The sequence below is a fragment of the Aulostomus chinensis genome, chromosome 4 (assembly GCF_037954235.1).
Source record: "Aulostomus chinensis isolate RoL2024-O1b breed Wild chromosome 4, RoL_Achi_v1.0, whole genome shotgun sequence".
In the NCBI taxonomy this organism is placed as follows: domain Eukaryota; kingdom Metazoa; phylum Chordata; class Actinopteri; order Syngnathiformes; family Aulostomidae; genus Aulostomus; species Aulostomus chinensis.
Genome location: NC_141323.1, coordinates 13,681,078 through 13,707,701, shown reverse-complemented (window position 1 = coordinate 13,707,701; position 26,624 = coordinate 13,681,078). Strand labels below are relative to the sequence as shown.

Here is a 26,624-nt window from a genome sequence, read left to right as displayed (position 1 = left end):
GTATGCTTATTGTTATTCATTTTTAATGTCAAACAAGCAGATAGATGCCCTTCTCTCCTGACCGCTAATTAGCTTAGCGGCATTGAACGTGAGAAACAGGGCACAAGAAAACAATCTTAAAAGTCATCATATACTTTTTTCTCCAAAATGCCTTTGCCTGCATTAATTGATGTTATTTTATCAGATACATACCCTAAAGTGCATTTGATGACTTTTTAAATGGCTTCTAATACCTACCTCCAACATTGATTGTTGCTAAGCTAACTAGCAACCCTCCCATGAGGGTCTGGAGCTCCATAGTCAACAGAGAGAGGAGATACAGTAAGAGTATGTATCTGCTTGTCTGGCTCAGAAAATATGGATAATAAACATATTTCCCAAAGAGTTGGCGTATTCTTTTCAGGCAATTTAAGTTTATAGGTTTCTGATGTGCTGTTAAGTTAAGTAGTGCAAAGCTACAAGACTATTTTTTTTCAGTTGAGTGGAAGACCTAAAAGAGTAAAATATGCACTTGACATGGCGTAATGAGTCTGATTATTGTTGAGGAAGCATACTTACCACGTGATGGGGGAGAGCAAGGGGCTTCTTCATTTATAGTAGTATTAGCAGACTCTGCTTGCTCTTTCACCCCAACCCCACCAGGCTGTGGCTGGTTTAAGCCATTCTCAATGGGGCTCGGCTCCTTGGCCACCATAGCCTGTAATGGCTGAGGCTCTGGGGGCTCTGGTTTCTTCCCATCAGCCTCTACTGGCTCTTTCTCTGGCTCTGCTACAGCCTCTGTACAGCAGACAAAGTGCCAGGCTGGAGCAGCAAGCATCAAGCACAAACACTGGCAGCCTTGCAAGACAATGCTTGCGCAAATCAGATGACCAGATAGACACGATTCACAAAGGGGGACATTTGAGGTCCAAAATTGATGAATTAAGTTCAACAAAATACTTTAAAAAGATGTTTTGCCGTGGTAATTTGAGTTGTGATTGGGTTGATCAATGAAAAATCTACCTGGTCATAGCATATCAATACAGTCAAGAGATCAAGGAGGCTGGGGTTCACTAACTTGCACCATGTTATCTCTATTAGTAGTAGTCATAGTACAAGCATACAGCTGTCAATAGATACTGTAGGTCCGTTAAAGCATTAAAATACTGGCCAAAACCAAAATAACTGAGTGCCATTTTTGCTTTGTTAAAATGGCACTGCCCTGAATAAATACCTTCTTCCTTGCACGATGGTACACCCAAACCAAGGGGAAACATAACCTGGCTGACTTGATATATTCAGTTATACTTGTGACAAGTTTTTACTTTTGTCACGTTTTACTGCTTGTTGTTGGGTTTTGGGCTCCATATTAAAAATGACCGGCTGTGGTTAACAGAGTTAGTAGAACCCAACTTCCTCAATCCTTCTATACCTCCAGTTAAATGTCCCAAAACAAAGAGGAGACAGCCTCAGCCTGAACATGTGGAAGCGCCAAGCCTCAAGATGAGTGCAGACAGAGCAGTGCGGGCGTGAAGTGTGTGGCTAACCTATAGCTAACGTAATAACATATTTGTAGGTGCAATCATACCTCCACAAGAAAAGTGCTGTTGCAGGCTTCTCAAAGTAACTCAAGTGAAAAATCGTGACATCACACACCAAACAAACGTGATGTGCAAAAGAAGGATGCATTCTGTGGAAAGTGAAGGGGTCAGGGACGTCATCAGGGTTACACACCTGGGGGTGGAGAAACCTTCAGAGAAATCTCGGGTAGGGGCGGAGCACTGCTACTTTCTGGAGCAACGCTTTCTGAGTATGTGACAAATATAGAGGTGGATGGAACAGGTGCAAGAGGGGAGTATTTTTTGAATTGTGAAGGGATCACGGGGCGTAAGGATTACGCACCTGGGGGTGGAGACACCTTCACAGAAATCTCAGGTGGGGGCGGGGCACTGCTACTTTCTGGAGCAACGCTTTCTGGGTATGTGACAAATATAGAGGTGGATGGAGGAGCTTCAAGAAGGGAGTTTTGTTTTTTTTTTTAATGTGAGGGGGACGTGGGGCATAGGGATTACCTACCAGGGGGTGGAGAGACCTCCACGGAAATCTCAGGTAGGGGTGGGGCACTGCTACTTTCTGCAGCAATGCTTTCTGAGTATTTGACAAATATAGAGGTTGATTGAATAGCTGCTGGAGGGGAGTGTTTTGTTTTAAGTGAAGGGGTCATGGGGAATCAGAATTACCCACCTGGGGGTGGAGAGACCTCCACAGGAATCTCAGGTAGGGGCGGGGCACTGCTACTTTCTTGCGCAATGGTTTCTGAACATGCGACAAATACGGAGGTGGATGGAACAGCTGCTGGAAGGGAATGTGATTTCAAAAGAGTATGGGAACGTGGGGATTACCCACCTGGGGGTGGAGATACCTCCAAGGAAATCTCAGGTAGGGGCGGGGCACTGCTACTTTCTGGAGCAACACTTTCTGAGCATGTGACACATACATTGGTGCATGGAAAAACAGCTGTAAGAGGGGAAAATCCTGTGAAGAGTGAAGTCATCGGGGTAGTTAGGGTTACCCACCTGGGGGGGGGGAGACCTCCAGGGAAATCTCAGGTAGGGGCAGGGCACTGCTACTTTCTGGAGCAACACTTTCTGAGCATGTGACAAATATAGAGGTGGATGGAACAGCTGCTTTTTATAAGCACAAAGCTTTAGCATCCTTATGGCCTCTCCCACACAATCGCAAACAAACACAGAATTGCAGCCATACGGACATTAAACACAACACACAAACCTGAACCAATGCACTCATTTTACACCTTCCACTTGTTTCCATGTAGGCATACACACTTTATCACAGCAAGTCTGTACAGACCATTCTCACAAGAGGATACACAAGAATAACCTGCTATTTTCCTGCTTTAAATGGACAAAATGTGGTGTTAATATGTCAAGATTAGGATTTTGTAAACATCATTGTGGTTCACAGATAAACACACACTTAGTAAAAATGCTACCAAGACATAATGCTCCAACATACTTGATGAGAGCCGGATTAACCAGTCCTTTTTAATCATCCACCACAGCAACACTCATTTGAAATGTCGTGCAATGTCAGGCACTGTTGTGAATGAGGATTTTGGCAACAAGAAAAATTGCCCCGAAAATGGTAGCGTAGCGTAATCCTTCTGTTCCTTTTCTTTCATGTATTTGACATGACCAATGTTGGGCAATAACAAAGTAACATGATAACATACATAATTTTGGGAGTAGTTTCCTTTAATTTCCCCTAAATTTTATACGGTCGAAAATAGTCATTTACAGGCCTGGAGAAATTTTTGCAAAATAAATTTTTTTAAAAAGGATAAAGTATTTACAAATACTAGGGTGTATGTGATTCAGTCAAGATTAAGGTTACTGGTTATGGAGTCCCAAGGGATGAATTTTGTAGGCCATCCTAGAAGTTAGCATCCCCATTGGTTTCCTTGATCGAGGACCAGTGGAATTTTAACACTGGATTTTGGATTATTCCCAAAAATAAATTGTTGCAAACAAAAAGTTTATAAAACTTAAACTTTTTTTCAGAAAGATAACCTTCACCTATGAAAAACAACTTCGTAAATTTTGAAGCATGTATGCAATAGTCAGAAATACAGAGCTAACGTTATGCTATGAAGGAGCTACATCAACACCATCACTGCTAGCTTAAAGCTACTTCTGTTTTAGCTGTGATGACATTTAATGCCCTCAACAACCTCTGTAGTATCGTTAGCAAGGAGACACATTCATAGCCACTTGTTAACTTTTAAAACTGGGGGTTAATTGATAATTTAAAAACATTAACAAATTGGGGTTGCTAACCAGTTGTTAGCTAACCACTTGTAGCAACCCGTTTTTTTAAGCCACATGAAAAGCTTAGAAATTCACAAGTGTTGTTGTGACTGGTGTATTTTATGCCATAGAAAAAAAATAACATTTACCTTGTGTTTACTGCAAACTTACTTAAAGCGTGTAAGAAATCCTCTAAAAAAACAAGCAAACAAACACCTGACTTGAGATGTTGAGATGCGGGAACTGGACGTTCAACAATGCCTATGATGCTAACTTATTTCAAAGTTTTAGGATTCTTCATAGACACAGAGCTTTGCTTGTTAATAAAATGAAATTTTATGGTTTTGGGGTTTTTTTTGTGTTAAGTAACTAGTAAAATATGCGGCTTCTTCTTCGTTAAAAAGTATTTGTGGAGTTGCTTGCCCAACACTGGTTATGACACTGGGAATCATACTGCCAAAGCACCACTGTTCTAGGCTGCCACTAAGATGTAGCTGGTGCTTTAATAAATAATTGTCATACAAATCCCATTTTACTATCTTAAGGATGTTTTTAGGTAGACTTTAGAAGTACTAGGCTCTCCCCCAGACCATGTTGGAGCCTCAAGATGCTGTGGCTCCAAGGTCAAATCCCAGTGAAGGCACAAAGCCAGTTGCGTGCCAGCACCTTGCTCACATGGGATGGTCGAGGCGTCAGCTGAAACAACAGAGAGGGATCAGCTGGCCGGCGGGAGGAATGTCAGAGACGCTGACAGCTTGGTCATCACTGCGGATTGCTCTGGAGCACAACAGCAGCTCCTCCATATTGCAGACATTCACATTTACACACCTCGGTAATCGTGTTTGCACATTCAAATTCAGGATTATGTTTTTCATGTTAATTCAGACAAGACCCAGTGTTTGATGTGTAAGATTTGACAGAGGTACTATCCCCCAAAATTGACTGGTTTCCTGTTCTACCTTCCCTTTAACTACTCCTATTCAGAAGCAAATTCTTGACAGTTGTATTTGTACAGTCATAATCCAGTCTACTCACCTTCTGGCTGGCCATTTGGTGTCTCATCTGTGAACCAAAAAAGCAAAAAACAAACAAACCACAACATCAGTTCACACAGGACATTTCTTATTGTATGTTAGCATAACGACCTAAAAATAAGTTCCTGATCGTCCACATTGACATATTTTATTGATATCCAGTCACCACTAAGCCGTATCATCAGTGTACTGGCTCCTCATGTGTAGACACCATAGAGTCTTAACTGATTATGAAGGAGGGCCCCGTGACACACCATTTGTTTGCCCTCTGCCTTGTCTAGACTTACAAAACTGACATTGAGTGGGATGTGATCTTTAGATGTGACATTCAAAACCTGTAACGGAAGGCTCCTGCAGATCAAAGCATCCATAGGCAATGATGGGGTTAGAAAATTAACCTCTTTTGTTATTTCTGGGTTAGTGGAGCACAGAGCCATGAGAGGTTGTCCATTACCCACAGGAGTCATGCTATGTATTTTATTATCTTTTTAATAGCTTCTCAAACTTGATGATGTAGACAGAGGGGCAGCTGTTGACTGTCATTTAGTTTTATTTTGGTTGCATCTGTACTTGGTTACTTGGCAGGACTGTTAATTTTTATTCATTTGAATTTACTCCAGAGGAATTTCGCCTTCTGTTATGGACAAAAGTTTAAAAATTTTATAATTATAAGCTATCATGCTGCAATGCTACAATTTACTTAATGTTTGCTAAATTATGCTTTGTCACTGATATGGTATCTGCCCCACAGAGGTCTGTTTCATCCTAAATTGGGGCTCAAGTCCTCTGAGAGGCGGCGGCAGACACAGGGAACGAAGTGCAGCGCAGCGAATGGAAGGTGAAGGAGAGAATTTGTGAGTAGAAAGATATTATGTGCATGCATGAACATGTAGAAGAGCATTTACAACCGCCTGGTCAGTTGCTAATTCTAATGAACTAGCTAAGATAAAGACACACACCAAAAAAAGTTGTCAATAGCCATTTGAGACAGAACAACAACATTACTTTTCCTTGTGATTGAGCGACAGACTACAGTGAAGAGACTTGATCATAAACATTGATAACAGCAAATAGACATGCTGTTGAACCCCTTTACTAGAGTTAGCATTTAGCAACTCGCCCTGCACGGTTAGCTTGCCTTAATCACGTGAGATCACCCTATGTATCTCTGTTCAAAGTGTCTGGTTTACTGAAAGGACATTGAATTCATTTTTTTTTTAAATGCCAAACACTTGTACTTCAAAAGCTCTTTTACATTTTGAATCTGAATATTTTGTCCATAATCTATAATGAGTGACATCCATTGTCAAGTCACTGCAAGTTCACATGTAGCAGCAGGAAAACATCAGTGGAATTGGGACGTGACCTGTGATTGTCATACCTTGATTGTGTTGTGAGATACTATCATGACAGACCCTGCAAGCGGTGGTTTGCGTGCCTTTAGTGTATCATAAAACAGAATTATTTTGGAAGGTGATGATCCAGTGGAAGTTTGTCAATGATAATTATAGATTATATACTTCAACCATTTGAGGCTGGCAGTGACAACAACGTGCTAACAAGCTTTTAATAAGACTGATAACATCCAAAGTGGTTGACTTTTGCGGTTCATCGCATAGGTTCCAAAGTGACTCTATGAAGAACTAATCAAACAATTTATGTTCATCCACTTTTTATCTGGTTTCAAACATCCCACCTGGATAAAACTTGGATATTGTTATTCTATATAACACATCTAAAGCTCTAAAACCTTTTTTCCTTATTATAGCCAGGTGTTTGCTGCTAGTCCGTGAATAATTCAACCCTAATTACATCAATGGCAATGCACCATTTTTTATAGCCACTTTCTCTTAGTGCTTCTCAGCATCGGATATCCCTGCATTTCTAATGATTCCCGTGAAACATTCCATGTCGAAATTAGCCCTATACTGCAACCTCACTTCTAAACAATGTGCTGCTGGCCACCGGATCACAATCCTGCAGGGTCACATCATGCACCCTAGAATGAGACTCGCTCTCGGTCTCATTGCTGCTGAGATAATGAGAGTGGAGAAAGGTTTTGTTTTACCTCTGAGGACTCCCAGTGCAGCTGACAAGGCTGCAGGTATTTTCAGCTGTTGCCCCTCCTGGCGTGCAGACAGAAGGGGCTCATACAGGCTCCAGGATGAGACAAACTGCCAGCAGTGCCACTTTTCTAATATAGACCTTTATTGCATTAATAAAATGTATATTTGAGCTAACAGTAACAATATTTTCTAGTAATTCTGGTCAGACGACGACCGCAATGACAGTAGATGAGAGGTCTACTTAGGTGGTAATTACTGGCTGGCATGCTTCTCGACAAGTTTGATTTATGAGGTGCTGTTGTGTAACACAAAGCAACAGTGTCAGAGGACAGCACCCAGAGAGAGTGATGGAACCTAGCGACAATAAATATCATGAAGTGACGACATGAGCTTCTCCACGCCTGAAACCCAATACAAAGGAAGCCACAGCGAGGACAGCACTGGAGGGCCTCTGGGCACAGGGTCAAAGGTTTGTCGTTCGGTTGTTCAGAGTGATGTATGCCAGATGGAGAGTGGCAGGAGATGTCTGTGTCAGTGTGTGGCACAGAAAGGGAGGAGGGCAGGGCGGCAGAGGAGTGAGATGGCAGGGAACAAGGGATGGGGATTAAAAGTGCGCTCATTCTGAACTATTCCAGGGACAAGAATCCCCGTCCCAAGAGATCCGCAGCCAGTCCGTCATCTCTTGACTTTTTAAAGGGTTGAGAGTGGGATGTCTAAAACAACAGTGCTGGTCTCCTTCAGCTGTTCCGACTCATTTAAGGAACAATTCTTTTCTACCCTCATTTATCTGCTGCTCTTGGCTTTGCAGTTATTTCTGGGTAGTATTTGTGGTCGACTGGAATCTTTCCCTGTCTTTGAGGGGATCAGAGATGTTTGCCTGTGGATGGACACTATGAAGGCTCAGCGGTCTGTAGTACAGAGGCGCTGGTATTGAACTTCAGATCGTTTCAGGACCTTAAGATTTCTATGGATTCAGCATCCGTCTTTGTTGACCTAAGAAGACAAGGGTCTGTATGGAATTTTTTGAAAGGGCAAAGCCATTGAATTAGCTCCCAAACATCCATTACTGAAAATATAACAGTCAAGTCCATTTCGTATCGTCCCAAGCATCATCCATACCTAAATCCTTGGTTTGGACAAGTACAAAGCCCTAAAAAGATACTTCAGGAACTGCAACATATGTTGGTCTTCCAAGATGGACGAACATGCAACAGTAGAAAGTCATGTCTTGGCGTCAAATGCAACACGTATCAAGACCTTCTTCGGAGAAGTCCAGGTCCCCTGGAGGATAATGGTTTTCTTTTTTTTAAAAAAAACAACAACAACAACAAAAAAACAGCTCTCATCAGGATGTCATCCAAGATCCAAAAAAAATGTTCCGTTTCCTCTACATGGGCATGTCTGGGTGGACGGCATACACCCAAAGAGCTGAGCTAATGGGGAGGGTGGGAGTAATACAATATGGTAATGACAGACAAGAGCGGATTAAAAGGGAATGTTGATGGACGTGATGTTACAGATGACAGACGGGACGACCCAAAGCGAGGGCGGGACATGGCACGAGTTAAGACGCGGTATGGCGGTTGAATATGGACTTGAATTATTGGCAGCGGGGAGGTGTTTGGCATTGATGCAACAATTTTCCCAATCCTGCTTCCCATCAATCATCAGAAAGACAACTACAGTCATGATGAGATGTATTTATCCAGATTGCATCATCCTCCGAGGGTCTTCGCTCATCATCAGTCCTCGTACCTTTCCCCGGCAGACTGACCCAGAAAAGTCCAGAAAGCCAAACCCCACCCACAGAAGAATCTCCACGGAAAACTCAAGTTTTCTCTTGCCCCCCAAAATGATAGATGCATGCACCCGTAACGCAGCAGAGTCGCTTTAGATAGGTATGATGGATATCCGTTACAACTGACTCCAGTAACAAAAATGACGATGCAGTCAAATGAGTCAAAATGCAACATTTTGCCTTCAGTTTAAATAAAAACATGCAGCGCAGCAGGTTAATTCTTTGATGCAATTGCGAGAAGCATTCCTTCCTCCTCACCTTTCTTTGTGGGCTCTGGCATCTTGAGCCACGTCCCGAGAAACGCGTTGAGGAGTCAAAAGGAGTCGGATCAGAGCAGCAGACCTTTTCAGGAGACCAGGTACGACGTGGGAGTCCAGCAAGGGAGAGAGACGATGATGATGATGATGATGACGATGATGATAATGGGACAGTTGCAGAAAAGCCCGTCACACCAGAATGATGGGAGATGAGGAGGGTGCTCAGGGAAATCTCGGTGGGGGAGGAACAGTCACAGATCCAGGGGGGACAGGCTTTCAGGACTTATATAGAGAGGTGGCATGCTCCTCCTCTCCGTAGTGGACAGTCGAGCTCTTGTCTGTCCTACACTGCAGCATCACTGTCCCCAACCCACTGGCTGCTTCCCCAGGTTTATGAATAAAAAGGCAGTAATAATGTTCATGTTCTTATGCTGGGACGTAATGTGCTTTATATTTTCAAGACTCTTCCCTTAAATTGCATCTTTTGTTTTCAGGATAAGGCTTGAGACAATCTATATTTTTGGTTATTGTCAGCAAGAACAAAAGAGTCCAGCTTTGAATAATATCCAAATTTCTGAGTCTGTCGTTCTCAGGCCAAGGATCTAAAATATCCCTCAGACCCTTGGGAACTGTAGTGTTTTTTTTGGTGCAAATTTGAATTAAACAGGTGTAAATAGTGCATTTGATGGAGACTATTGTCAGCTGTGGCTTTACGCGGGACTATTTATAGCTTCAGGATGGTGTATGTGGGATGGACTCAAATTAAACTACACTGCCCATGTTTATTAAAGATACCCAGAGCAGAATAAATGATAGAGGGGTATTTGGGGGGGGGAGACTCTGTAGAAATTCCACAAAACCTTTTTTTGTCCATCTTTGGCAAATCATTTACTGTTCACTGCATTATTACTGAATGATTCTCAACAATTGGGTGCTGTTGGGGGGCATCAGAGGTGAATGTGATTAGAGCACCAGGTTAAAAAAGGGGGGGAGTGGAAAATTAACGGGGGGGAGCGGGATATAAAGGGGAGAGGCGTTGTAATAGTCCGAGGCTGATGTAATGCTTTCTGACAATTCCATTCAACGCTAAACTGATAAACAACATATTCAGAGGAACTGTGGATTTGTTATTAAAAGTTTGAGATGACATGCGGGGACCTGATGTCAAATGCCAGATATCAGTTTAATCCAGGGGGAATGCTGCCCAAGAACAGCAGGCTTTCCGACCTGGCAAATAAATACTGGGGAGATGCCTGGGTGGGGTGGTCGTATGGCCTATACTTAGAAAGCCGCTATAAACCTTGACATTTGACATGTGTATCTGACATAAAAAGAGGGTTTGATAGTGAATTCTATCCCTGCTTTTGCACTAATTAATCGTTTTAGCACGTCAAACACAGGTGATAAATCAGGTACGGCCTCTGATAAGGTCGTGAAGTTTAATCTACGAGGCATAAAGCTGCTGGATTTATGAACGAGCGGGGCCCTTTTCAAACGCGCTCAAGCTTCCTGACGTGCTCCGCGTTGAACCCCTGCAGGGAATCTTAACAATCAGCTCACCGGAGACAGGCTGGGATGCAGCTGGTATCCCGCTCAGACAAAAAAACAAAAAAAAAACAAAAACAAAGCGTAATTATTAATACAGAACTGGACCGATACTGCACCCTTCCTTTCATGTGATGTGGAAAATGTTAATCAAGACCATCCTTGTGCCTCTCTTACTCAGTTTGAAGCATGTGGCCTTTCTTGGTAACAGACACTCTGCTCTGTTGGCCCATTTATAACCTGCAGTGGGCTCCAGCAGTAAATACTAGGCTTAGAGAAGTATCATGTGCTACAAAGACCACAAAACCATTTGGTATTGCCTGAGATGGGCGAGAGTTCACATCACACAGGGGATTTAGCCATGAGGTCACACCAGGCGGGAGGAAAAAAAAAAGAAAAGAAATGCACACACTGGAGTCACCGAGATGGACGACACTGACACCCTCTGGTTCAGAAAGGCCACAAATATGATCATTTGGAGGGAGACACACGTATGTTTATGTGTTAACAGGCCGATTGGCAAATGAGTCATGATTAAATAAAATGATTATAAATTAGATTTTAAAAAATTGCTGTGTTTTTAGATGTCTCTCACGTTGAGATGGGTCTACCTACCTTTCACTTTTGAACTATTGTGGTACAGAAGCTGCAATTTAGTCTCAGTACCTCACATTTATCGGGGTATTTTCTTAACCTATATATATATATATATATATATATTTTTTGTGTGTGTGTGTAATTTGTAAGAAGGAAACATGAAAGTATTTCCCAACTTCTCATCTTCCAAGTGTGCTGCTCGCGTGAACTGCAGCGGCTGCAGAGACCTCGGCTGTCGGACTGTCTCGTACGACGTGATTTAGATCCACTTCCTCAGGTCGGCTTTGCATTTGGCATTACAAATATTGCTGATAGAACCAAAAATATACAGACTTTTTCTTCTTTTTTGTGCAGCGTGAGAGCAGTAAGATGACTTGTCAAGAAATTTGATCAGAATTTTGATCTCAAAATTACACTTAATATGTCACGTACACCCAACAAGCGACATTTCAGTGAGATACAGTATGTGAGCTCCTCTTTAACTGAGACATCGTATTTCAAGAGCTTTAAGAAGAAAAATGATGTGTCGTTTTCCTCGTTAACTACGAAACTAAACTAATCAACACACTCGCTCTTAGTGTATTGCTTTTTATTTAATGCTCTGTGTAACGTGGATGTAAGGAGAGGAGTATATGTTGTTAACTATTACAATTTAACTGCAGGTTAAATGTCAGGGAATATAAAAATGATTGATGCAGTTTTATGTGACAACATAGCAGATTACCTCAAGAATTTATTTGTTTGGAACAAAGGGACAACCCTACATTTTTACAGGAAATATTCTGTATATTGTATATAACTGTCAAGAAAACGTCACTGGAATGATGAAAACATGAACACTGTAAAGTTATAAAGTTTCTACACATTAAGAATAGCAAAAAAGGAGCATTCCGTGTGTCATGCTGTGTGCACATTATCCTTGATGATGCTTGTGCAGGAACATCAGTGTGGTTTCACTGAACTGGTAGGTGAGCTTCTTCTTCACCTTGAAAATCTCCCCAGACCGCGCGTAGTTCCTGAGGGCCCGAGACATTTTCTGGTAAGTCATCGGCCTCTTGTTTCCTTTCCTCTGCCCCCAGAGTGCCGCCAACTGGTCCTTGTTCCTGGAGGAGAAGCGGAAAACTCCCGCAGACGCTGGAACCCAGGACACGCAGTGGGCCATGGCCGGATCCTCCAACATCTCAAAGATGAAGTGAAAGAGGCGCACCTTTCTACCTGCACACAAAACAGCAAGCTGCTGTTTCATGCTATAAACTCACCACACGCTGAAACAGGTAGAGCCAGTTACAGTTAATCATTTCCTCAAACATGGCGATTCCAGGAAGATCTCCTCACTGATGGGATGCCTCTAAGAGGAGAGGCGGCGGCGGGGGGGATAACTGATAGATATGAGAGCAGCTTTGAAGCATTGTTTGTTTTATTTTTTCAGTAAATGGATTATCTCGTTTGTTCTCGTGAATTATTGTTCCCCCCACAGGCACCAAGCAATTACAGTATCTAGTCACCAAAAAAAGCAGAACTCACCGCTCGTGGCTGCCGTGGCCTGGTGTTTGGATAACTGTCTGGTTGATAGAAAGTTTGGCAGGGACCTACGCTCAGACAATGTTGATGTGTTTTGATCCGGGGCTGGTGGTTCGTCGCGTGCCAGCGCCGCTTGAATTGCAGGATTAAAACTCTTTAACGGGATGATGGTGAAAAAAAAAAAAATCACATTATTGAACAGCCTTAGATTTTTCATCAGCACATACACACACTCTTAATTCAACATATTTCTATACACCTCGCTCTACATATCCTGTACCTCGAGGAGAAAATCAGTAAGTGGCACGATAGGTCTCATGAAGTACATATCTGGTTTTCTATAGCGTTGTTGATTTGTTTGTAATCTTTTTATGTATTATGTAACCACAATTCACCACAAAATTTGCTAACCAGGTTTTATGTAATTTATAAATATACTGGGTTTGCCTTTTATCCATTTTTCTCAAGAAGAACTGCGCAAAAGCTAAGGAATTTATTCATTTTCTTCATGCGCTTATTTGTCAAATTACCAGTTGATTGTTGCTCGGTGAGATATTTTCTAATGTAAACCAAGCTTTTTTTCCTTGTCTTTTCTCTTTCGCTCTACTTGAGGCAACTGGTTTTAGATCCAAAAAATAAAGAAAAGATGTCAGAACGAGGAGTGAACTGGCTGGAAAAGTCAGGGTTGAACACTGGAGAGGCAAAAAAAAAAGAAAAAAAAAGGACTTATTATTTTTTTTTATAGAAATGAGCCTTTTCTTTTTCTGAGATGATGAGATAATGAACCTGTTTTTACAAGAAAATAACTTTAGTTTTCTCAAGGTGACAACATTAAAATACAAGCACTTGCTTCCATTCATTAAACTCTTTGGCTTGCATATGCAGGCTTCACTGCTTTTTTCAATGATACTTCATTTTGAAAGCATTCCATCTATTTGATCTACTACTACGACGACTACTACTACTACTACTACTACTACTACAACTACTACATAACCTGACATTAAAAAAACAACAATAATTCCGATGCTTACAGGAGGTTCATAAGGCCTCCAGCTTTGCTCATGTGATGTTTCCTCTGCAGTAAGACTCTTGTCATCCACTGACACACCTGTAGTCAAAAAAACAATAAGTCGTGCAAATATCAAACTGAAATTGGAGTGATAATGTAACTCCGCCATACCGTATTCTCCAGAATATTGTTTGTAGTACTCCTCTAAGAATTCTAAGATCACCTCCAAATCAGATTGTCCCTCCTGGAAAGAATTCTATAAAAAAAATAAAAAATAAAAAATTCAGAATCAGCACTCAAAGCTTTTTGGTGTGAGGTTATTTGTTCGGAAATTTCCAATTATTCTGAACTTTACCATCACTGATGACATCTCCGAAGCCTCCAAGTTGTCTCCGTTCTAGAGAATTCCACAAAACTGACTGAGATGTCGAAGCCCCCTTATTATACCCACCGCAGGAGCAAACTTTCTGCGTAACACCAAACGTTTTCTACACTGGGGTCACAGGAACAATGACCACCATCCCACAAAGCCCAACACCAGCACCAGTCAAGCCATTAACAAAGCGTACCAGCACTGACCACATCCTCCCCGCTGAACAAGATAAGACTCGGCCTGGAGGCAGAGCTCTCGTTTCAGGAAAAACACACTTGCTGCCATATTTTTCCTCACAGGATGTTTCTTAATGTCTTATGTTGTAACATTTCACTACGATAGAGACAGCGTCAGAGTTATGATGTGAGGAATTTTTATATATTTTCGCAAGGAAAGTGAAGTTTTTGGAACTAAATATACAGTGCATTGTAGCTGATTTTATGTAGTCAGTTGGGAAAAAAGTCACCAGCTTAATTCTTTTTATTTCAACAGGATTGCAAAAATTGTAAGGTATATTACAAAAAACATTATTTATACTCAATAAATAAAATATACAAACTGCATTTTTTGTACATTTCCCTACACGTTGTGCTTATTACAACATATTAGCAGTATAGTATAATAAAAATGCAACGTATGGAATAAAATCAGTAATTATATAGATACATGCAATAATGATTAAGTAGTCAACAACCTCAAAAAGTGCAAGACTGCAGGAAAGTGAAAAAAAAACATTTAAATCAAGTCAGTCGAGCTGTTATTTTAATTGCAAGTGCGTTAAATTACAACAAAAAAAAAAGGAATTTAAAATAGATTTCCACCCGTGAACTATGTAGTATTTGTCATATAATTAAAAGAAATAGAATTATAATCCCTCCCCCTTCTCTGGTCACTCGTGAAACAATAAAATGTCATCACAAATTCCAAGATATTGAGTCATAAATCAGTTTTCCATTCTGTTTGCCACTGTTAGCAATAACAATTTCACTCAAATGGTTCTTGAGTTATAGAACTCCTAATATTTAAAAAAAATTGACTCAATATGACACAAACCCATCAAGGCAAGGAAACGATACGTAAAACTGTTTAAAGCTCAGGAATCCATATTGGAGCTTCTTGAAAACATGAAAGTGATGATAGAAATGATTCCTGAGTACCAGTGTGGACATGAAAGACAAGCAGGGATGCCAAAAACATAAATAAGTCAGAGCAAGTTTATGTAAACGTGATGGATGGAATATTAGGCAGCACGGCAAACTACAGTCTTCAGATTCACCAGCAAAATAAACAGAATCAATGGAAACTTTACATTTTCAAGAATGAACAAAGAATATGCATTTTAAAAGATAATAAATAAAATAGTCCCAATATGACATGAAATACATGGATGTGAACCCAGAGAGTCTCTGGAAACTATTTCAGACTTTTCTCGACTCAGAGTTTGGCCGCGCTGTGTGAGGTGAAGCTGGCCGCCAGGTCGTAGTCCTCGTGCAGCTGGTAGCGACCGTACCAGCTCTGCCATTCCATCGCCGCAGAGCTGCAGTAGCTCTGCTCTGCTGGGCTCTGCTGCTGAGTGTGGACCTCCTCCTGCGCAGGGTGGCAGGGCAGGTGCTTGGATCCTTGGGCGGAACGGAGCCTGTGCAGGATGTCCGGGTTAAACTGGTAAGTGAGTTTGCGTCGCACCTTGATGATCTCGCCGGTGCGGCTGTAGTTTCGCAGGGCCCGTGCCATCTTCTGATAGGTCATGGTCTTGCGGTTGCCCTTGCGTTGCCCCCAGCACTCGGCTAACTTCTCTTTGTTCTTAGAGATGAAGTGGAAGGTGCCACTGCCGCTGTCTGCCCACTGAATGGCGTCCCCCATGCCGGGGTCATTCAGAGCCTCATGCAGGTACTCATATAGTCGGAGCTTCTTACGACCTGAGGAGATTCCCATGTTAGCGGTGAAAGATCAGAGCAGCTGTACTTACCCTAAAAATCTTAACACGATTACCTTTATTCCTCTGTGGTGGTAAGTTGGGGCAATAATGAGGAGATTCAGTTTGCACAGAGTGACCCACGGAGACGTCGGGGAGATCCTGGCGCCAGGACTGCTGCTGCTAAACACGTATTTAACGTCAAATCAGGCTCTCCCAAGTTCCCATATCAGCTCATGAGAATTTTTTTCACTCTGCTTACAGCCGTGTCGTTCCAGTCGTACAAGGGAGGGAGGACATCGGAGGGGTGCGTTACGAGGCAGCAGGAGATCTGACACTGCACAGACGCCGGCTGAGGGGCCGGCATCTCATAGTAGGTGTACTCTGAAAAGATCAAGAGGCATTCAGTTCCCATCCCAATAAACAAAACAAAAGAAAAACAAAAAAAACAACTGGATTGTTGATGACAAAAAGGACAATTATATCTGTAAATGTTGTCATACCTGAATCATAATAGGAATTATTTGAATGCTGTTGAATGACATCAATGGCATCCTGGAAATGTTGATTGATGTCGTTGTCCAAGCAGCTCTAGGATGCACACAAATGATCATTTCACCCACAACACTCTATTACAAAGGACAGAGTTATGGTTTGAGTTTGTTTTTACTTAGATGAATACGAAACATTCAAAAATACACTCTCCCAAATGAATAAATAAAAAGAGAAATAAACATATCCTCCTCACAACTCACCATCTTGTATGATGTTGGCTGTTTTGTGTCCTAATAGCTGCCACGCTACTGCAGGTGTACAGTATGTGGACAGGTATATATACATTTCACACCTCCAATACCTGTCCACATCTCAGACCCATGAATAACTAGAGGCAATTTAAATGCGTTAACGTCACGATCTACTTGCAGCCACTTCTCCTTTTTGGAAGCAGATAGACATCTGAGCTTCACACTCTATCGTGGCGGAGATAAAAATCGCCACCCAGCAAAAAATAAAAACAACCAAAAAAAACAAAAGTCCTTTATTGCTCAGTCAATCCAGGAATACCACCAACTCTCGGTGACCTGAGAATTTGCATATGTTTGTCTTACATGCACATCAATAATGTTCATTCATTTCTGTATTGTGAAATTTAAGCCTGAAGAGATATTCCTGTTTTCTGGTGACAATAAAGTTTCCAATCATAGGATTTTGTGGTTGGCTTCTTATGACACGGACGGTGAATCCAAATCCATTCCTTATTTTTTTTTTTTTTTGGTGTGAACTACTTTATTTACTTTTAATCCTATTCAAAATATAACATGACATATTTTTATTGTATTTGTTAAAAGTTATCAGTGCACATTTGCAGTAAAACTGATTTTTTTTTTTGCTTTTATTTTGAATTTCTTCTTTTCTGCTGCAGAAAATGGGAGGAAAATGATTCAAATGGAACTAAAGTAAATTACAGTGTAGTGCGTAGTTGTTTTGAAGAAATCGGATTTATTTCTCACAAAGCGAGATAAACGCCCAAAACTCTGAATAATAATTTCAAACTTCTGTCCCTTTTAGTCCCACTTTTTTTTGACGGAATTTTTTGAATCAATCATTAATCATTGGTTAACTCTATTAGTCGGCGTTGGCTCTTTTGATTAACTCAAATTGTGTTGCTATTAAATCTTGCTGCAAAAATCAAACTGCACAAGTTTTTTTTTTTGTTCCGTTTTTACTTATCTGTACCTACAATTTCATCTCTTTATTTCATAAAATCCTTCTATCACAGGAATGTTCATTGCACTGAAGCTCAACTGTAATAAAAACTTATGAACCATTTTAATTCCCGATTGACCAGAATGCCATAAAAACAGCTTGTGATTAATGTGCTTGTAAAGGTTAATGGTTAATTATGTGGTCATCTCTGTACAACACAGCTTGCGCCTCTTTTCCCGAAGCCGGTGCCCTCTTCAAATAAACACGGGCTTTTTGAGAAGTTCATTTATCTCAGGCTCGCAGTTTTAAATATCAACCGACTTGGCCCTCAAGTTCCCCTTTCAGCTCCATTAAGTGAGGTGGCAGTCAGGCCTGAACCGTATCCATGGTGAAAACAAAGAGATGGAGACGCAGAGGCCTCATGATTTATTCATGAACTCATCGTGATGTGGCCTGAGATTGTTCTTACCAATTAACACATTTGACTCTGTTCCCATCAGTTCAGAAAAACTCTTTGTCACAGTAAATTATCGATAATGTCTATCTGTGTTTGTGATAGAAGAAGGGCAGTGTATGTGTGTGTGTCTGTGTGTGTGTGTGTGTCTGTGTGTCTGTGTGTGTTTGCACATGTGTGTCTGTGTGTTTCCTGCCTGTGCAGTGCGCTGATAAAAAAAAACAATGAACCACAAACCTCGTCCTTTCTCCCACTATGTCTTTCCCTCTTTCCATTGTGTGTGTGTGTGTGTGTGTGTGTGTGTGTGTGTGTGTGTGTGTGGGTGGGGGGTCTGTCAAACCAACTCCATAAATTAGAAACCACAACCTGCCAGGCTGCAGTTGAAGCATGACAGCTCTGTGCAGGTGTTGGCACCGCGTTAGACACAGAATTATGTCTCTCATACCCCATTAGCTTGGTCCAAGTGTCTTAGAAAAGATGGTTGTATTTGTGTTACACGTGAGGTGCCTTAAAACGTGTAATCCTGGACACAAGTCCTCTTCATTGTTGACTCGTTTCTTCATTTGCAACAAGGAAGTAATGTTCATATAATTGTTGATGTTAATTTATTCCTCCATGGTTCCAATTTCACAATAGATCCAATTATAAGTTTTGAGGTGATGCTGTTTATCTATCTAGATGGCTGGATAGCTAAATAGATAGCTACCAAGCTAACCTACCTAGCGCCCTAGCTAGGGTTGAGATAGCATTGAAATATGTGCTATGACCTTGAGCTTAACCGCTGACTTTTACATGAATGGCACTTAGAGTGATCCTGGAACTCAAGGAACTCCAACACAAGGTGCAAAGTTGTGTTTTTGCTGCAAACTTTGGTATTTGTTGGAAACAACCTCCGCCCAAAATGGACTTTTCCTGCGTCTGCGTTAGCAACAGCTAGCAAGCTAAGCAACGAAATAGATTCTATTTCAATTTTCACCAGCGTTGGTTTATTTGTCGTAGACCGTTATCAGGTCGACTCAATCAGTTGAAGATAGATATATTGATTCAATGTGGCTGGATAGACTGAGGAACAGTCAACCAGATTTAAGAATCAGTCCAGTAGCTGATTGGTTTGGGACAGATAGCTGGCCAAGTCCCCTCATGTTTGAATTTTGAACTAAAATGACAGATAATTTTCTCATTTTAATAAATGACATGAGAGCTTTTATTATTTGCTTTAATAAAGTACAGTGGGGGATATCTATTAATCCCAGTTTCATGTGTGCTTGCTTGTGTGAGGAGGCTGTGAGGAATCAAAAAAAGACTTGACAAAGAGATTTGTTGTCTTCGGTGAAGGTAATACAGTATACTTATATTCTGGTAGAGCAGGCACGCTGCAGTTTATCTGTCCAAACAAAGAAGCACTTTCCTTCCTCTTCTCCATTCAATAGCTGCACGTATTTTGTCACTGACATGGGAACGGCATGCTAACCACAACACAGTCAACTCAATTGTTCTTTATTTACTGGCACTTGATGAAAATCAAGAAGTGTAAAGCCACGAGTTAATAGACTAACTAATAACTATAGTTTATGGAGCCGTGACCACAGAGAGATTCACACTATCAATGAGATCACGATTGGGCCTTAATTTGGAGTTCAGTAAAAGAACCGTTGCACACTGACGGTTCAGTCGGTGTCTCTGCTGCTTTGAACATGCGTTCGGTTTCTTTTTCGATTTTTCAACTTATTTATTCATCTTTTAACGCTCACCAAGTCAATTGCACTTAAAACATAATTGCGTGTATGTTTTTTCACAAGTCAGCAGTGTTTCTTGATAGTTCAGTACGACAGCTTTTAAGGTACAAGGTCTTGTGCTTCTGCACCGTCCAAATTTGAGACAGATCCAGTTGACCCTCTTGGAGGAGCACATGTAAGTGTCAACAAAAAAAAAAATCACTTCACTTATGGATGCCACAAGGTGGTGCTATAACCAATCTGCCCCAAAATGTCATGGATTTTTTCCATTAAATGAATAAAAATATGGCTCAGAGTGAGTTTGTTTTTGTTTTTTTTGCCTACGTCTGCTGACAATCAAACACACAGACAAAAATAGAAACATTACTGATTGTATACTGTCAGCATTTTAGATTCCAGGTAACATTTAACTGGGAAAAGTCACTGCATGTGCATTTGGATGCATATTTGAGTACATTTGCTATTTCTTAATTTATGATGGAACTCTGGGTCTTTCTTAATGCAGTCAAATTGGTGATGCCTGAATACTGTATACTGTATTAATATATGCCAATGGTGTTTTGTGCTCTACATTCCTCATGAATGCCATTACTTTTGTTGCAATGTCATTTTCTGACTCTCATTAACCTAGATGTTTTTTGTTTTTTTTTAGTGAAATGCGGTAATATTAAATACAAATGCACTCATTTACCTAACGCCAATATTTAATAGACGTCATTTATAAAACTCCTATTAAGTCAAGTGACATTTCAGAGTGTTTTACATCACTTTCACATTTGTACAATGTTGGCAGACGCTGCTGTACAAGGCGCCAACTTGTAAACATTCACACACATTCATACACTGATGGTGGAGACATCGGGCGCAGACAGGGGTTCAGCGTCGCACTTAGGAAATCCTTGACACGTGTGTCTGACAGATGAGTGGATCGTTATGCACGTCACTCATGAAAGAAGTGTCAAAGAGAGACAACTGCAGTGACTGTTTTGCCTGTTTTGCTGATGGTTTATGCTGCAATGGTGCTGACTGACCAACAGTCGGCAGCAGAGAGCGGTGAATCACACTCCTCACTTCCTCGACTTCTTCTCCACAACCATCTGCCCTCTCTTACTGCCCTGTAACCTCACAAAAGTGTGTGAGTGAAATATTTTTGTACACAACGCAATCACTGATTTATCCTCATGGGTTCACCAGGTGATTATTTTCACCACTACTGAATTATTTGGTGTCATAAATATTTAGAAATACGAATAAATGGCATTGCAGTCCTCGTAAAAATTATTTTAGAAAATCATAATGGCAGGGTTCGCTGTCAACTGATGAATAGACTTTTCCAGTTGTACTTGAATAAAGCAACATGAGCTATAAATTCTCTCCATATTGTATTTGCAGAAATCAATGAAATTTAGGAATCCTGGCTCTTTTAAATGAACTGGTTTATTTGGATCACCAGCCAAACCTTTAAAAAAAAAAAAACCTGTTAAGGTAACTACTAACTAAAGCTGACATAAATTTAGGGAAGTGATAAGTAACAAAAGATAGAAGTAGCATGAAAAGAAAAGCTCCTAAAATTGGTGCATATGTCACTTAAGCACAGTAAAGGTACTTTGTTGCTCCGCTAAAATAAATCTACCGACTCAGCCTTCCTGTGGATGTTTGGAGTGACGTCACATGACTTTGTTGCAAAGAAACAAGAGACACAGCCACACAAAGAAACATCACGACTCCAACAGGTTTTGTAATTCTTTAAAATTAAATCTTACGTGATTTTACATTCCTGTTTAACATTCATGGGCTGCACATCAATTGAAAACAGGAAACAAAGGCCATGAGCTCCGCCGGGAGCTGAGGTAGCACAAAACAAATCAGAAAAATCAGGATGTCTTATAACTACAATACCCGAGCATGAGACAGTATAATCCAGAATGAGAAATAGATTTTAAAGCTGGAAAGACCTGCGTTAAACTGGGCTTAAAAGAGTGGTTTTCTATTTTCTGCAGTAGGCCACAGCGCCGTACGCCACTACTCCTACAACGACAACTAGCGCGGCGCCTCCGCACAGCAGCGTTGGAAGCTCAGGGGAGCTCAGAGGTTTGGTGGTCTCAGGATCGGTGGGCTCTGGCTTCTCTGCTGCTGCCTGGGAGGCTTTAACAGAATGTTCCTCCACGTCTGAGAGGGGAATCTGAGAGAACTGCTGAGTTTTACTCTCAACTGGAGGCTCTGGTGCAAGAATAGAAGGAGGGTGGAGGCCCTGAGTGGAATAAAGCTCCTCTGCTTCTGAGGTTGTTGTTGAAGGGACCGGGGTAGAAGTACTGGAAGGGGGTTCGAACCTGACGATAGGCAGAGGAGGCAGGGCCATCGGTGGAACCACCTGCATGAACTCTGAGGGAGCCTTCTCCACTTGAGGCTCTTCTGCTGACACCAGGAGCTCCTTAGTTTCTGGTGCCTGGAGGTCCTTCTCCTCCTCCCTCAGTGCAACCAGCTCCCTCTCTCCTCCGAGTACACTCAACACACTTGTCTGCATCTCCTCATCCTCCTCTTCCTCTTCCTCTGTTCTCCTTCCCCTCGCATCCTCTCTAGGCTCAGTCGCTTCCTCCTCTGCCTCCTCAAGCATCTCTGCCTCCTCTCTCTCCAGATGGACCATGTCAGAGTTGGAAGAGTGGTTCTCATCTCCGCCCAGAATGGCTCCATCGTTGCTGTCAAGACTCTTAGTGTCCTCTGGGTCCACGTCACCCATTGTGGACCAGGACTCCGCCAACAGGCTCTCACTCTGCCAGGGTCCAGGACTCTCTGCATTGGTCACAGGAGGCGCAGCAGGGCCGGAGCTGAGGGAGCCGCCATCCGCATCCCCTCTACCCGCCCTGCTGGACTCAACTGGGGCCTTTCCCTCCAGAATGAAGGTTGGCAGCTGCAGGGTCAAACAAGATCACTTCAGTGGTGAGGTCACTCTTGCACAAGTCACCCTCACGTCCCAACCTTTATTCAAATAAATGCAAATTTCACTCTTAGCTTATGCTAAGGAAGTTAGCATTTCCTCATTTCTTTTAATAGAAGTGCAAGTTCTAACTTTCTAAGAATATACACCCCCCCCCCCTTTTTAGCATGGCATGAATTATGAAGCACTATAATAGCGTGTTTAAACTTTAGCATTACTTGTTAGCCACCTGTTGGAAGTAATGTCAGAGATAAATATTGCTGCAGGCAGTGACGATATTTGAAGAATCACACTGACCAGACAGTTTTCACTACAAGGATCACATTTTTCTTCAAACAAAAAAAAGCTGAATATTAATTTCTTTTTGCACTTCCACAAAATGTTTATGCACATTATATGAGTGAAGCTGTCATTGGAAAACCTTACTCACCGGCTGTATTGCAGATTGACTATCTATAGCCTCGACCTGCATATCTTCCTATCTTTAGAAACTACATACATCCATCTGTCACCGACCAGTGGAAGCTATTTCAGTGATTTCACATGACGCAAGAAAGGAAAATTAACCAGAAGTAACATATTCCTCATTATATGTGAAAAGAAAACATTCCACTAAAAAATAAAGAAGCCAAACTGACTTCCTCTCTCGGAAAATTGAATCTCATCTATAAGTGATCCTCATTTCTGAATATGAAACATGAAGAATGATAGCATGAATTAAGCTTAAACGTGCGGTGCCAAGGTGACCCTTTTCACCCCGTGTGCCATGCATCAGCTGTTACTGCAGAAAGTATTTGCCACCCCGCCATCCCCAGAATAGATATTTTCAACACTAGTTCCTCACGAACTGTTGTTGTATCACGTTCACAACACGTTGCCTGTCGGTGTTTTCTCTGGTTTCAGCACATGATATATTCATTAGCGGCTTTGAACTCTTCTTACTTTTGCACTTCATTTCTGTGTCAAGTTGGGAATGCAGAAGTTGCAATGCTGCCAATGACTAAGTAAAGATAGGTGAGCCAGATACAGGTCACATGGAAGAGAAAAAAAAACAGACAAAGGTGGTGTTTATCCTGGCAGATCATAAAGAAATGATATCAAATGAAAAGGATTTAGTGTCTGTGAACGATATGGACAATAATTATGAGAGGAAAATATCAAAATCTGGTCGTGGTTTGTGTGCATCTTTGCTTTATGTAGAGAGTGCAAATATGAAGTTGGTTAGCACAGCTTAGCATAAAGACAGGAAACAAGAGGAAGGTCCAAGTGTCATCACCTCTAAATCCCTAACACTGATAGATTTTTAGAGGTGATCTTATCACCGTGTGATCCTGTGAAAAACTATGTGATGTGACCACGACCTCTTAGCACCGTTGGCACGGAAACAAAGGCTGTGGAAATCAGTTTGGATTCTTTTTCATGATGGCGACATCACGCCGTTACTGTGTGGTGGTCAGTGTCTGTAGAGGGAGGTTTTACCAGGTAGCAGGTACTTAGTCCCGCTTATATTATATATTATCCACTGTTTTGTTTGGAACGAAAGAATAGAACACATTCTTTAAATGCAGCACATCTAGACGACGCATCAACCAGTAGACCATTTCCAGGTGTACGCCTCCATACAAACCACGATACATTTTATCACCATACACTGTGGCACGATATGATACGATGCATACTGCTGCAACATAATTTCCTGAATTTAGCCCCCCAAAAATTGAAAATACAACTTGCTGTGCACCACCTGGGTAGTGCAGTGCTATGTACATCACATTGTATTGATAACTCAATGAACAAAGTCAGTCAAAATTTCTATTCCAATTTATTAAAACGTCATTGGCAAAGCTTAACACTCTTGCTGGACACAGTCAATATAGCTGCTATTACACACAGAGGTCACAATGTGGTTTTATCACCATTTATTGTGATATGATATCGATTTGTCGGTATATTATGATGCATTGCTTTATTGATTTTATTGCACAGCCCAAATGAATGCCAGTCATCCACATTAAAAAAAAAATGAAGAAGGTGCTATTATTTTTATTATTTTTCTGCTTCGCTTGTCGGTCGAGGCTGTGAACTCTTCACATGCGTTCGTGTTCCCAAATGAAAACATTGTTTCTTCTGTGTTGTCTCACAGAGGAACCCCCCCCCCCGCCCACTCCCCCCTCCCTCCTGTCTATTGTGCAACAGGATTTTACCTTTTTTGTAATAATAGCTCCAGGAGAAACACCTGATCACTGCGCATCAATATCTTTCAAACTGGATGTTTTGTTCGATCTGGTTGATCTTGGATGACACCAGCTCTTGACGTGGTATCACTCCACCCCTTCAAGAGCAAACAGACAGCTGTCAGACGACGCTGATTTAATGACCCGATGGCGTATTGTCTGTCTCAGGTCTCAGCTGTTTGCCTGCACAGACTTAAATCCCTGTGGCACGACCACCTCAAACATTAAAGTTGACCATGCAAACATCTAAACCCTTCACATGGACAGAGGCCCATCTGTGCTGCTGCTAAGAAACCACTCAATCTTTTCTACTGTGATCCTCCTTGACTTATTGACCCACTTGAGTAATCGGATTCCCATTGATCCCGTCCCGCTGATAAGAGACTGGTGATGAGGTAAACGATCACTGCGATTCATTGCGTGTTAACGTAGGGGACAGTGTTTGTAGACGGCGTTTAAAAAAAGGTCAGGTTTCAATGTCACATGCTGGAAGTGTTGGAGAATCCAGACAAACCAACTCCTCATGCTTGTTCCTTTCTCTCATAGTGCATGAGGTTAAATTCTGCCCTTCACGACCTCTCAGAATGACCCATATTGACCTTTTGCTGACATGTTTACAGATATAACAACTTTAACAACGCTCAGCCAGACAAAGGCCGCAAATCCAATCACATTATTGATTCAGTTCTTCTTCAGACCTTCTTGGAATTGCAGTACAGGATTAATCACTGAAACCTTTGTGTGACACGAATAAAACGGAAAGACAACATCAAGCATACCTGCGTCCTCTTGGTACCAGTCTAAATGAGTTGCTAGATGAGAGGCTTGAAATCAAAGCGAGACGTGCATTCAAACACGGTGACACACAACAACAGATAGACAGACATGCACGCTGTCGCTGGCACAGAAAGATGAACACACTGTGCTCTCTCTCTCTCTCTCTCTCTCTCTCTCTCTCTCTCCCTCCCTCCCTCACTTCCCAAATCCATGACATAACACTCCCAGACAGCAGTTAGTGTCGCCGAGTGAGACAGAAAAGTTAAAAAGTGTTCAACCTTGATTCAGACTTTAACCTGTGTTCACACTCCCTGGAGTATCAACAGAGGCTTTTATCCAGGCAAACAGCTTTATGTTCTCAGTCCAAACGTTAGAATATCACTGTCAGCTGGGAGCTTGTGACACACAGTGGAAAATGCATGTCAGATAGGGAGAAGAGCTATTTCTATAGCTGAACTTTCCGAGTTCTAGTTCCCCCTGCTGGCAAGATACATTACAAGACTACATACAACACCGGGAGGCTTTCATGTGTTGCACTTGGACATTGCCAGCCATGAGTGCCTTGCCTTTGGTAAGCGCTGTGCCTTAACAGAAACCGCCATACATTATAAAAATTCAGTTTGCTAAGGCCTGGGATATTAAGAGTCAGGTTACCCTAAGATTAGAACCTCAAAGAGACTGTTAATTAAGTTTTTTTTGTTTTGAAAATCAGTAAAAAAATAAAAAAAAAAATTGCAATCAACTACTCAGCCCTGATCCTGAAAGAAGGAGTAAATATGGCTTTTAAAATGAAAATTCTTATGTATTTCAAAAAAAATCAAGGAGCTTATTAAAATATCTTTAAATATTGTGCAGCATAA

The 26,624-nt window shown here is 41.5% G+C and overlaps 4 protein-coding genes and 1 long non-coding RNA gene across 8 annotated transcripts in view; 1 reads left to right on the top strand and 4 right to left on the bottom strand.

Moving 5' to 3' along the window:
* The window catches only part of mybpc1 (myosin binding protein C1), a 31,330-nt gene extending 22,126 nt beyond the window's left edge, over positions 1–9,204 (bottom strand). The window contains exons 1-2 of the mRNA XM_086201930.1: positions 8,963–9,204; positions 4,842–4,868 (exon numbers count right to left, since the gene is read on the bottom strand). Coding sequence (XP_086058056.1) covers positions 4,842–4,868; positions 8,963–8,984 — 49 coding nt within the window. The 5' untranslated portion in view covers positions 8,985–9,204. The remainder of the gene's footprint in view (positions 1–4,841; positions 4,869–8,962) is intronic.
* LOC147262763 (uncharacterized) lies at positions 1,750–13,618 on the top strand. Of its 2 annotated transcripts, none has more exons than XR_015112476.1 (3): positions 1,750–2,256; positions 5,592–5,694; positions 12,183–13,618. It is a non-coding gene; the product is annotated as an uncharacterized LOC147262763 (long non-coding RNA). The 2 variants fall into 2 exon arrangements; XR_015112475.1 differs by having other exon boundaries at positions 1,750–2,418.
* spi2 (Spi-2 proto-oncogene) lies at positions 11,772–14,221 on the bottom strand. Of its 2 annotated transcripts, XM_086201929.1 has the most exons (5): positions 13,992–14,221; positions 13,808–13,892; positions 13,659–13,735; positions 12,628–12,778; positions 11,772–12,318 (listed from the first exon to the last, which is right to left on the bottom strand). In XM_086201929.1, the coding sequence occupies exons 1-5, from the start codon at positions 14,004–14,006 to the stop codon at positions 12,017–12,019; spliced, it is 630 nt and encodes a 209-aa protein (XP_086058055.1). In that variant the 5' UTR covers positions 14,007–14,221; the 3' UTR covers positions 11,772–12,016. The 2 variants fall into 2 exon arrangements, with proteins under 2 accessions (XP_086058055.1, XP_086058054.1); XM_086201928.1 differs by having other exon boundaries at positions 13,659–13,892.
* A 372-nt stretch (positions 14,222–14,593) lies between these two features.
* Positions 14,594–16,741, bottom strand: spic (Spi-C transcription factor (Spi-1/PU.1 related)). The gene is made up of 5 exons (XM_086202446.1): positions 16,677–16,741; positions 16,425–16,512; positions 16,184–16,305; positions 15,999–16,104; positions 14,594–15,925 (listed from the first exon to the last, which is right to left on the bottom strand). The coding sequence occupies exons 1-5, from the start codon at positions 16,677–16,679 to the stop codon at positions 15,444–15,446; spliced, it is 801 nt and encodes a 266-aa protein (XP_086058572.1). The 5' UTR covers positions 16,680–16,741; the 3' UTR covers positions 14,594–15,443.
* Positions 16,742–21,554: 4,813 nt separating this feature from the next.
* LOC147262760 (uncharacterized) lies at positions 21,555–25,899 on the bottom strand. 2 transcript variants are annotated; one of them, XM_086202443.1, is made up of 2 exons: positions 25,767–25,899; positions 21,555–22,726 (listed from the first exon to the last, which is right to left on the bottom strand). In XM_086202443.1, the coding sequence occupies exon 2, from the start codon at positions 22,553–22,555 to the stop codon at positions 21,806–21,808; it is 750 nt and encodes a 249-aa protein (XP_086058569.1). In that variant the 5' UTR covers positions 22,556–22,726; positions 25,767–25,899; the 3' UTR covers positions 21,555–21,805. The 2 variants fall into 2 exon arrangements, with proteins under 2 accessions (XP_086058569.1, XP_086058570.1); XM_086202444.1 differs by lacking the exon at positions 25,767–25,899 and adding an exon at positions 24,958–25,711.
* Positions 25,900–26,624: the final 725 nt, after the last annotated feature.

Bases quoted from the DNA above. Each gene is read 5' to 3' on its own strand.
- spi2 (XM_086201928.1), bottom strand. The intron at 12,779-13,658 runs GTAAGCATCGGA...ATCCCGTTAAAG, and splicing joins GGAGGCCTTATGAACCTCCT to AGTTTTAATCCTGCAATTCA. The intron at 12,319-12,627 runs GTGAGTTCTGCT...TTTTGTGTGCAG, and splicing joins GGCCACGGCAGCCACGAGCG to GTAGAAAGGTGCGCCTCTTT.
- spic (XM_086202446.1), bottom strand. The intron at 16,306-16,424 runs GTATGACAACAT...TGATCTTTTCAG, and splicing joins TAATTCCTATTATGATTCAG to AGTACACCTACTATGAGATG. The intron at 16,105-16,183 runs GTAAGCAGAGTG...ATACGTGTTTAG, and splicing joins ACGACTGGAACGACACGGCT to CAGCAGCAGTCCTGGCGCCA.
- LOC147262760 (XM_086202443.1), bottom strand. From the start codon at position 22,555: ATGGGTGACGTGGACCCAGAGGACACTAAGAGTCTTGACAGCAACGAT.